This window comes from Anastrepha obliqua, chromosome 1 (genome assembly GCF_027943255.1).
Source record: "Anastrepha obliqua isolate idAnaObli1 chromosome 1, idAnaObli1_1.0, whole genome shotgun sequence".
Lineage (NCBI taxonomy): Eukaryota > Metazoa > Arthropoda > Insecta > Diptera > Tephritidae > Anastrepha > Anastrepha obliqua.
In genome coordinates, this window is record NC_072892.1 from 103853954 (window position 1) to 103866403 (window position 12450).

A 12450-nucleotide genomic window follows, 5' to 3' on the forward strand; every position below is an offset into this window, starting at 1 on the left:
GAATGAGATATATGAGTATATAGTGAGAATGTATTAGTAGGGAATCTGTGAGTCTGATGAGTGACTGTTGAATCATAAAGTTTGGTGGAGAAGCTGAAATAAATTTTCTGGAATTTTAGAAGCAAATTGAATCATTGAAATATTCAAGTAGAGGTGAAATCAACAGCAAGTAATGCATGGTGATTCATCAGGAAATTTTTATTTAAGTAATGAGACTAAAAGCATTAAATATCCAATTAAGTGAGGAGAATTTCCTCTGTCAGAGAGGAGATCATGGCACCTTTTCACGACATCCAGTTCTATATCGCCGGAACGACTCGGATTTATATCCTTCCAAAGACTGCCACTCCAAGAGCATTCCGCAAATATTTATGGTGAATGTTTATGATATTACAATAAGAAGAACATATCATGACTTTTGAGAATGCATTTAATATTGGACACAATCGGATTTTAGAAAATATTGTCTACGATCTTCCTAAATCGTTTGCTGAGAACTCCTATATTTTAAATTTGTATGATATTTGTTTCACTGGAATTATGAAAATATTTCTCGAGTTTTGGGAATAATAATGTCCAGAGAGGATTTAAATATTATACTTTGTGAACTCAACTGGTTTGTGAAGCAGCTGCTTGTGGATTACCAATATCTATCAAATTGGTTCCACACCTTTCGCAACAATATTTCACAAAGCGTCAAATGCACTTCAGGAGAAACAATTGTATTTCAGAAACTGTAAAATGTAGTTTAGAATGGTCAATTTCACTTCAGAAACCACAAAATGTATCTCTGAATTGTTAAATCGACTTCAGAAATCGTAAAATGTACTTTAGAATAGTCAATTGTACTTCTAAAACTTTGTATTGAAGTAAATTTACTTCAGAAACTGTAAAATATACTTGAGAGTAGTTAATTCTACTTCAGAAATGATAAAACATACTATTGAATAATCAATTGTTTTTCAGAAAATGTAAAATTTACTTCAGAATATCCAAATCAGCTTCAGAAATTATAAAATGTTGTTCAGAATAGTCAAATGTCATTGAAAACCCGTAAAATGTACTTCAGAAACTGTAAAATATGCTTCAGAATAATTAATCCCACTTCAGAAATTATGAAACATACTGTCGAATAGTCACTTGTATTTCAGACACTGTAAAATATACTTCAGAATAGTTAATTCTACTTCAGAAATAATAAAATGTACTCGAGAAATTATAAAATGTATTTCAGAACAGTTAATTTTACTGCTGAAACGGGAAAATGTACCTCAGAATAACCAGTTGTACTTAAGAAATAATAAAATGTACTTCAAAAACTGTAAAATGTATTTCAGAATAATCAAATGTACCACAGAAAGTGTCAAATGCAATTCAGAATAGTCAGTTGTTCTTCAGAAATCGTAAAACGTACTTCAGAAACTGTAAAATATACTTCAGAATAGTCAAATGTACTTTAGAAACTGCATAATGCACTTTAGAGCAGCCAACTGTACCTTAAGATAAATATTGACATTCCAGGTACATTTTGCTCGGGCGTTGTCGAGCCAGGGCGCTGGCACTTGGAGCCACTTATGGCAAAAGCGACAGTTGATGTGGTGATTGTGGCGGAGCCATTTAATATTTTACCAGTTTGAAATCAGATGAACTATCTTTACTAGATGTTCTAGTTGGTACATATTTTAAATCTGTTTTAATTAATTAATTGTTTCATTCTTAGACAGATGTGAAACGACTACTTTCTTTTACGGGCAGTTTGGAAAATATATTAAAAGAGTAAAAATAGTTAAAATCCTATTAAGTTTACTATGAAATATATTTTACGATCTCTGAAGTAAAATTGATTATTCTAAAGTATTCTTTGAAAAGGTATACATAGTAACCGAATGGATGCTCAAATTTTCTTAAACAATTTAATTAAATTTAAGTCGTTCAAAAATGTGCTAAACTTTCTTCAAAGTTCAAATAATTTTTTCTAAAAATAAGGCCCACCGACCCTACAAACAATTTACTACGAATTTTCGTTGCAATATCAATCTGCTTCCTAGAAGAGTGATGATGATTTATTTTTACGAACCTAAATTTACTTCCCAAAAGTTTTGCATTTTTTTTAAATTTTTTTTAAATATTTATTTTGTTACGAGTGTTACATTTAAATGTAGGTTTCTGTGTTGTCTGCAGCCCACATAAAGATTATTGAATGCCTATAAAAAAGTACCAAAGACAAAAAAAAAATTCCCAAAGAAAGTTGTTCGGTGTCAAATATCAGACACACAGGTGGTACATAACTCATTTTTTGAATGGACGACTTAAGAGCTTGGCAAAGCCATTTTTTTGGTATGCCTAAGCTGTTTTGTTTTTCAGTTGTTACTTTTGTTTTTTATTACTCTCTTGTGATTATTGCGACTGACACTTAAGCCTCACCTGCATATGGTTTATATAGTGTAGCTCTTCGTTTTGCTGTTGTTTTTGTCATTTTTTTAATGTTGTTGTTTTCTTGAATTTATATATATATGTTTGCGGCATGCACTTGATTTAATGTGCAGTGCTAATGAGAATTCCAAGAAGTTTTGGGACAAGCACTTGACATGCAAAGAAAAATTGATGGTGTAAAATCTTCTGCCATAAAAAGAGTTCCAAATGAAAATAAAACACTTCCTGAAACTATTTATGTATGTAGATATGCAAGTCTTCTGCTTTTCAGGTTATCTCCGTGCCTGTATGTAAAATGGGTCAATAACTATGTCGTAAAGTATGCAGAGTCTAGGTACATTAAAAAGATGTTAAACATTCGAAGCAGCAGCAGCAGAATATACCAAGAAAGAGAATACAGCAAAGTGCCAAAATGCTTAAAGAAACCGATCATGCGAGGCTTTCGCATGCGCAGTGAAGTATGATTTGCTGTTATTGCCTTGAAATTGTTTTCGTCACAATATCGATATTTCAGAGCTGTTACTGCGTACCTCATTAACAAAATAAACTCAATGGCTGTTTGCTTGGTCTGACGCTAGTCATCGATATTTTCTAACAACATTGTAAAAATAATTTCATTAGAAAAATGACATCTACAAATGTTCTGGCTTTATGAATAGCGGCAAATCGCATACATTTTTTGGAAATTTTATCGATAACTTTTCTATTTGATGCGTTATCATGACATGGCGAAAGTGACATCAAACTTATGAGTTGCACTGCGGACTATATGCAGGGTGTATGTACTTGAATAGAAAAACCAAACTCGAATTTGGAAGACACTGTCCGACTTCTTGCACGACTTTTTTGTTAAACCACAAATTATGCACTAATACTTAATTGAATCGAAAAGCAATACAACAAAATGAGGCTGTAAGTCATAAAGCGCAACCGCCCTAGATTTGGTCTATAAACAAAGATTTAATTGCACCAGCTGACGAGTATTTAAAAGCATTGAGCGGTGCGCTTTTATCAGTATTTTTATTTTTTCTCATTTCACAAACAATTTTTTTCAAGTATTTTATTTCCAGTATATTTTAACATTTCCACACAAGAATCTACTTATACCTAAGTTATTTTTGTTGTTTTCCATAGTTTCTTCATTTTCATTTTAACAAACTCTAATTTCTGCTCCGAATTCTCAGACGTTTTCGAGACGTAAAGGTTATGTGAAAGTTTGCTGTTTGCTGTTCGCTGCTTGCCAGTCATACATCAATTTACAACCACAAATAAATAAACGAAATGAAATGTACCTACAGATGAATGACTAAATAGTAACTGCAAATGTCTAGGCACCATATAATTTGCATAGAACCAGCCGGTCGAGCGACCGAGCGACCAACTGACTGAATGATGCTTTCGCCCAAAAGCAGTTAAATATTATAAATGTTGGTATTGGAAGGCGTAAACGCCTAACGGTCACGCAGCCAAAGGGCGACGACGCCGGCGGCAATTTTTAATAGCCAGTTAGACGACTAGGCAATCGCCTGGCGGAAATGAATGAAAATTAGAAGCTTTTGTTTGTGGGTAACATAAAAAAAAACAAAAATTAGCTACGACGACTATATCCTCAGTATTGGCTTAGAAATGCAGAAACCGCATAGTACAAGTATTATAAAAACTAACTATCCTGAAATGTGTGCTTATAAGTAGTACGAAAGGTGCGTGTGTGTGAATGCGACTGTGTTTGTATGCAGTATGTGGTGTGCAGGTGAATAGGCGTAATAGCCTTTCAGAAGGTGCGCTGACCCTGCGAGGCGTGCAACCACCATCTCCGACTACGTCGCTGGCACCGCCGCAGTCTGCAGCTTGCAGCTGGGCATCGTGCTTTGTGGCTTGCCGCAGTGGAGCAAACAAATAATGGCTGTCAATTTGATTTGATTTATTTTTGTGGCAATTTTTTTCACAAATACAAGTAACTGCAAGTGCAGGCGGACGGTTTATTTAGGTAAACAAATATATTTGAATGCTTACATGTGAAGAAATAGTGACTGTTGTACGAGTGTATATGTGTATGTGCATTTGGGTGGCTCATCTTTGATAAATGGGTAACATTTTATTGCGCAGACACTTTTCACCTCGCTCGCTTTGCAAAAATATTTGACTCGCATTGGGTTGTGATCAACTTTAGTAAGAATATAGCTGAAATTGGATGTGAAGTGGGAATTTTTAGAGCTGAGTGGTTGTTACGGCGCTCGATGCTCATACTGGAGATGAAATATTAAATAAAATGACTATTCAGTTTTTTTTTAGTGGCTTTTGCCGCTCAGCGCTCAATGACAAACCGGAATCGCTGCCAAAAAGCCAACAAGTAGAGGTAGAAGATCGGACGAACACTTAACAAGGAGCTATTTGAGGGAATTGTTGACTAGATATTCATTTCAATTTCGAAATCCCAAGATCCCGGAGTGCCGGCTTATAATTTTTTTCATCAGATGCAATTAATACAATTTTCATTACAGAAAGCCCCCTTTTTGAGAAATGGAAGACATTATTTGCTTGACCATCACGCATTTGCAACACCTTTTTTTAATAAATCAGTTTAGCTTGTATTTGACGGAGAATTGTGTGTGAGAGTGCGAATAAATAACAGTCAAAAATGACCAATATGTACATACATCAATTCACCTCAAGGATAACTAACAGTTCGCAAACTTCAGTGTTTATAGAAAGTCGTATGATATGCCAAAAGTTCTGAACCAGAGAATTAATATTTTTTCTAATGCTGAAGATAGAGGTTTAAAAAAAATCATTTTTTGAAAAAATCATTTCATTTTACATCAGAAGTCCAGACAACAAGTGTTGAAGCAGAACGGTGTGCCTCATTTATTGGCTTTTGGTGCACTACAATTTGGCCCAAGGCTTTAGTTTTATAAGATCACTTTTTTATCCATACAACCAGTAATTTAATCTCAAAAAGTAAACCGTTAATATATTTAAGTCCAACAAACTCTATACTTGTTTACATTTCGGGATCCCGAAATTACAAAATAAGATCTCAAAAATTTCGGGCTTTGTAAAATCTCGAAATTTTTTATCTCTTGTACACAAATACATACTTGATTTATTTCGGGATCGTGGAATCATCAAAAATAAGATCCCGCAAATTTCGGGCTCAAAAAAATCTTAAAAAATTGACATCCCTCGTACTCACATACTCATATACAAACTTCTGTTGGTTTCAGGACAAGCCTGGGATTTCGGAATTGCAAAATAAGATACCGAAAATCCCAGCTTTCGTAAAATCTCGAAAATTAACATCCCTAGTAGCTCCTCACATACTCGTCCCGAGTTATATGCAAGTAAAAAATTCTCTGCAAATAGTTGATCGATTTCGAGCATTTTTACTCGCATTTAATTTAGAATATTTTCAAATATATTGCTTTTATTTCATGACATTTTATCTTATTCCAATTAATTTTGTCTCACTTCATTTGATATCTTTCTATTTCATATCTTTCCATTTTATTTTATTCCAACTCATTTTATTTTTCAATTTCATTTCAACTTGCTCCAAATTTTCTTTTTATCTCAATCCATTCCAATTTATTTCATTTTATTTCAATTACTTTTCAATCTTATGTCAGCTCAATTCAAATTTTCAAATTTTTTTCTTTTATTTCAAGCCATTTTACCGTATTTCATTTTATTTCAATTAATTTTGTTGCACTTCATTTCATATCTTTCCATTTTTCTGTTCCAATTATTTTATTTATCAATCTCGTTTCATTTCGCTTCATTTCATTTCATTTCGCTTCATTTCATTCCATTTCGCTTCGTCTCATATCATTTCATATCTTCTCGCTTAATTCTATTTCAACTTCTACGTTTGATATTCCCAAATTTTTACGAAAAATATACCTACTTCTGTTGTGATTAACCTAACTTAATTGTGGTATGCTAAACTTTGCTTAAACATTATTTTTAATAATAGCAATAAAAAATTATCTTTGCATAAGCGCGAGAATGCCAAAATTAATCAATTATTTGCGATACTGCCAACTAACTTGCGAAACCAATTCCAGCTGGGTGAGTGTGCGGCAATGCTTTTATTTATTTATGACTCTTAAATGAATTCGTATGAATCAAATAAATTTTGGCGAACCTGCACAAGTAAATTGATACGTAAATTTAGCATAAATGGCTTTAATGGAATTTTCGCACAATGAAATTCGCATTCAATGCCAATGACTGACTAGCAGCAAAGTAAAATACCAAAAAAGAAAAAAAAACCAAAAAATACATAACAGCAAGCACTTATAAATTGGCTGTTCGTATTCATTCGCCCTTTCTGGGCTTGGGCTGCACCCCAATTTAGTTTACTGTGAAAAATGCGTTACCAGCATAAAATAAATAAGTCGGCGAAGGCACAAAATGCAACAGATTTTTTGGCACTTTGTTCAACACCCAATTTACGAAACTTGAAATGAGACCAACGCACTTAATTAAGTAACGAAATACATTGACCTCACAGACACTGAAATACAATTGTATACACCCACACGGTTGTCTTGTTGTATGGTGGAGAGCGTGGCTATTCTGCTATTTAATGTAACTAATGACAGCCGAGGTAATTTGTCAATTTTTGCTAAAATACCAAATAAGTAACGTTTGAACTGTCAGGGCGAAAATGGCAAGCAACTTAGACCCAAGAAACAAATGCCCACCTATTTCGTGAAATTTGGCTGTAGTAAAATTGGTGACTTTAGTGGATTAGCTATTGTAGTAGTGAGAAAAGAAAGGAAAGTAAGCGGTGAGGGTGTGCATTGTTGTTTACTATTTACTGTTACTGTTAACATATCTCACTGGATTAGCTGTCTCCCCTTTGGCACTAATGCAGATGCATATGGTGTTAGTAGACATATATACATCCATGCATACAATAATACATGCATACATATATACACAGTTGTCCAGCTTCATTAGACCACCGTAAAAATGCCGGAAGAAAAACAATTTGCTTTTATTGCCTGTAACGCCAAAAGCGTGTCAAGGGTCACGTCAAGTCATCGATTGCTTTCAGACGCATACATACATGTAAGCGTGCACACACACACATATATAAGGGGGTGAGCAAGCGAAAAGTGCATCTACACGCGGCAGTAAATACTTATTTACAAGTGTTAGTGTACGTCTGTTAGATTTTCGTCTCTAATGTGCGGGACATTAATGGATAATTCTTTTTAATTTGGCAGCTGCAGAACAATAAATGGCGTGACGGGTCCTTTTAGATACTCTAATGTATGTATAGGTGAGTGTAATTTATGCCTGTATATGTATGTGTGTAGCACAACACAAGTGAATGCGTGGTGATCACCAATGCGTGGAAAAGAGTGTTAACAGGTGCAACGCTATGGCACGCCCGTTCAGCCTCACCCTCAGCCGCACCCTTCTTGAAAATGTTTGGCGAAAATAATAAAATTCGTGGAATTCTATTATGGAAATTGCAATGCCCCGCAAATTCATTTGAAGTACAATGCAAACACTTTAATTGCTGTTATAACGCTACATATGCCCAGTTTTTCTGTCCCCCAATACTTTGAGCAGGGTAAACGTAAGACTTGTTTACCTCAATCAATTTGTGCGAATTTTTTACATGCGGCAACCTTGTTTACTGGCATATGAAATGCCAAAATTATACCCTTTAAATATTTTATTGTTGTTGTTATTGTTGAAATGGTTGAGTATTTCTACTGAAGTAGTCCTAATTAGCGACTTGCGCCGTTTTATTGCCACTATTCTTGTGTGAAGTCTTGAGTTTGTTTTCGTTTTTGTATTCAAGAGAACAGCAATTCTTTTATCTCCATGACTGAGATTTCCTTACTTTGCTGTAGGAAAGTCTTATCGAAAGAGTGAGGTCTTGCTCTAGCTAGACCTAGATACAATCGCTTAAATAGTGGAAGAGACTTTCTTACTTCTGCAGATGAGTTTGAAAGGAAGGTTAAGTCTGTCTGCATGATCCACTACCTTCCAGTGACCTGTAAGGATTGCAGTGATACGTGAGATGCTTGGGTGAGAGCATCCTAACAGGTAATGCGTTCTTTGGTCATATTTTTCTTGTTGTTGTGCATGTACTTAATTGCTTCTACCTTCTTTTGTCTAAAGCATAGTAGCGTTAAGGATTTATTGTGTTGAATGGGGTAGCAACTGCCACCGTCTCTGTTAAGTCCAGTGCCGAACCTTCTCTTGCTAGCTCATCTGCTATGCCATTACCTTCTATATTCCCATGAACGACAACCATACCAGCTTAATTTGAAGCCAGTGACTAAACTATTCTAGTTTTTCGCTACACTGTAAAACTAGTTTGGACGAAATGACTAAGACCTTGAAAGCTGCTTGGCTGTTTGAAAAGATAGCTACTCTTGCACCAATTTGTTTGTAGTGTTTTAGTGATTTTCGTGCTTCTCTGATTGCCAATAGTTTTGCCTGGAACACGCGGGCATATACAGCATATAAGGCTACCTTCCATGCCACAGTTCATCTTACAACAGTCAGTGTAGATTTTCTTTGCCTTTATAGGCTTCATTTATAGATTTTTCTTCTGTTTCCATATTTGATTTATCATCTACCTTCCGTGAGTGCTGCGCATTTATTTTTTATGTTTGATATGTATAATATGGTACTTATATAATTTTATTATTATTTATTGACTTGCTTATTTTTGTGGCTTTAGTACACAATGAATTATTTACTATTATTTTAAGTATACAAATATTAGCTGTTTTTACTTACCGGCTTGTGATAACAATGGTAAAAATACGAATGCCACTGCCACTGATACCGCCAACATGTCGAGCCCAAGTGGACTCGAACCTTTCCTGGTCATCTTGCAATATTCTGCAAAGAGAGAAAAGAAGAAAATGAAGAAATGTGTCATAAAAATATAGCATATATATGTGTGGGTAGTGATTATTCTGGCAGGTATTTCCTACTCTCAAGTAGAGAGACATTTTCTAGCATTGTGTAAAACATTTCGCCACAAAGAAGCTTTGAAAATCTATATATACTAAGCATTCTCTACCCTGTTATGCCCCTAAGACACAAAAGTTATTGGCAGATATTTAAGTAAAAAAAAAACATAATTAATTTTACGCACTGGTTTCAGTCTTTTGCTCTTCTCAATTGGCTCATAAAATTTTAATTTTAAATCCTTTGTAAGCATTCAGCAGTTAAAAGATTTACCTCTGACTTCCAAATTGAATACATTACTTTCATACTTACTGCATATTACTTGCATATTGCATATTTTAAAAAGTTGGTTATAGGCGAGAAGCAGTTTTGTCGACTGACCCAGCACCTAGAAAATCTTTACAAAGTTCTTGCATTTTTTTTTTTTTTGTTCTTTTATTACCTCCTTTCATATTACAACATTCTTGAGATATTCAGTAATAATTATTAAGGTATATGCATGCCACGCAGAGACCATTTTGGTCCATAGCGATACCAGATCAGTGGCCTTTCTTAGCGAAAAAATGCATTACTCAAGATGCGCGTACTGTTCACAAATTTTAGGAGTCGCTCAAGCTCGAGGTCAGGGATACATTCTAGTATTTCGAATTTGAGACCACTCAGGTAGCTTAGTCTAGTACAGGAAGATCGTATAGCTATATTGAAGATCGCTACAAATTTAGGACCATTGCCATACAAGTTGGTTTAAGATATACCCAGAAGGGTAATTGTAAATATTATTGACAATAACTATCCACCACAGGTACAATATTTCACTAAACATTTTCAATGTTATTAAGGGTCACATTGACTGCCCATTTCTGCTTCAAAGTATTAATATTTTTTATTTTTGCAGCTCCCAGAATTCTTCGTAACGCTCTTTTTTCCATCTGTCTAAATAATTTCAATAAAAGTTATGCTCGCGCTGCTCCTATTGAAAGTGCTCTTCATGATTTTAATGAAATCTCCAATTATGACTTCCTAAATTTTTCAGTTTCTGAATTCTGAAATAATTGAATTTTAATTTTACTTTTAGTTCAGTTAGACGGAGTATCTCGCTTACCAAAACAAATGCTACTTTGAACTAAGTAGGCAATTGAGTAGTAAAGCTCCCTCTGGACGAACAAAACTAACACTTTATTATCTTCTCATTATGCCTATCCTGTCGTATGGCGCAGAAGCTTGGACAATGACATAGACATTGCGCAACGACTTAAGATCCAGCGGCTCCATTAGCTGTGTCATGTCGTCCGAATGGATACAAACCCTCCGGCATTGAAAGTATTCGATGCGGTAGCAGCTGATTGTAGCAGAGGAAGAGAAAGGCCTACTTTGTGTTGGAAGTATCAGGTCGATAAGGACTCTGCTTCACTTTGTCTGCCCAACTGTCATCGAAAAGATGAAATTGCCCAAGTTCTAGTGCTAAACGGCGGCTTGTCATACTACTACTTTTTGTCTTACAGGTATCCATTAGTAGATTAGTAAAGTAATACGAGTAGTGATAGTAGCTTTAGAGTGGAAAGCTGTATAAAAAAAAAAATTGGGCTGGAATAAATGTTTTAAAACCTAATCTTTACGAAATTTGTTTAATTTGAATTATTCGAAGAAGGGCTATTCAAACGATATATTATTATACTTTTATGTTTGCTACTGAAACCATATTTTTATTGATAGATCTATTAAATATTGTTGGGAGACTTCGAATTGAGGCTCTGTGGCTAATTTGATAAGTTTTTAAACGATATTTTTTGTTATTGTTATTGTATTTTTGTCTTATATTTTTTTATATTCTGCCGTGACCAGATAGAAGCAATCAGGCTGAATATTGCCAACTCTTACATCACTTAGTTTTTAGTTAGTATATTTCGCATTCATAGTAAGGAACTTCTTAAGATACAGAAGAGAGATTTTCTAGTCCAAACCGTTATATAACAAGGTTGCAGCGGTACAAAACTTTGATTTATACTAAATTTCTTCAGAAAACTAAGCCTTTTACTTTTCCAGCTACGGATGAAACGTATTCGGTAGCAATAATATGCAATTTTAATTGTAGAGTTCTAGCTCCACACGACCTTTAATGTGAGCGCCATCTCGGGTTCAGATATTTGACTAGAATTGTTCTGAAAACAGGTATAATCATTTAAAAATCTATAGACTATTTCCCCTTCGCTAATATAAGCGTTTTTTGCTTCGTCCTTGAATCTTTTTTACTGAAGCTTTACCATATTAAAAAAAAATTGGTATCACCCCTCTATAACTCTATGAAAGTTCAAATTTGTATTAACATATGAGCGTGGCAGCAATTCCAACCCTACGTATAGCTATTGGCTATTTAATCTCGAAATTGTTTGCATACAAAATGGGAAAACAAAAGCAAATAAGAAAGAACCGAGGCGAAAAAGTGTTGATTGTGGTTTTCAGCTCTTTTGTAAGGCGTTACCATTGTGTTCGACTTTTGTTTGCTTATTGCATATTTTTTCAACACACGCGCCGGAAGCGCGTATTCGCAAAGTTGGATGACGCTTAAGCGCCCTAAAATATGTTTTCATATTCCTAACCTTTGCCCTCAATGGCTTTGTATACTTTTATGTTTGCTTTCGCTTACATATTTTTTAATCGATTTGATTTAAATGCATTTGTGATTCCAATTTATATCAAAAACTTTGACATTGTTTTTGAATTGGCGGATTAAAACAATTTTCTGCAAACAAACAATGGCAATTGTTTAATATTTGAACTTTGCTTATGGGCTTGCGTCGAAAATTGACAGTCTCTAGGTTGGCGATAACGCAACCCCTAACTGTGATTTGAGCACTGTATGCTGTGCGAGGTGCTGGTGGAGTGAAGCTGAGCTTTTTATTGTTTTACATTTTAAAATTTTTTTCATCTTGGAAATACTTGTTTTTGGAAAATACTTATTTCGCATCATTACGGCGGACTGTTTTGAGTGTTGTACATTGCATTAAATAATTATAGAATTTTGTAAATATTAGTAGCTCATTGCATGTAGATCCAAGTTTCAAATTTTGC

At 34.5% G+C, this 12450-nt stretch overlaps 1 protein-coding gene across 1 annotated transcript in view; it reads right to left on the minus strand.

Moving 5' to 3' along the window:
• The window catches only part of LOC129253469 (titin), a 165728-nt gene that overhangs the window by 68689 nt on the left and 84589 nt on the right, over window positions 1-12450 (minus strand). Inside the window, exon 2 of the mRNA XM_054891857.1 lies at window positions 9205-9309. Coding sequence (XP_054747832.1) covers window positions 9205-9309 — 105 coding nt within the window. The remainder of the gene's footprint in view (window positions 1-9204; window positions 9310-12450) is intronic.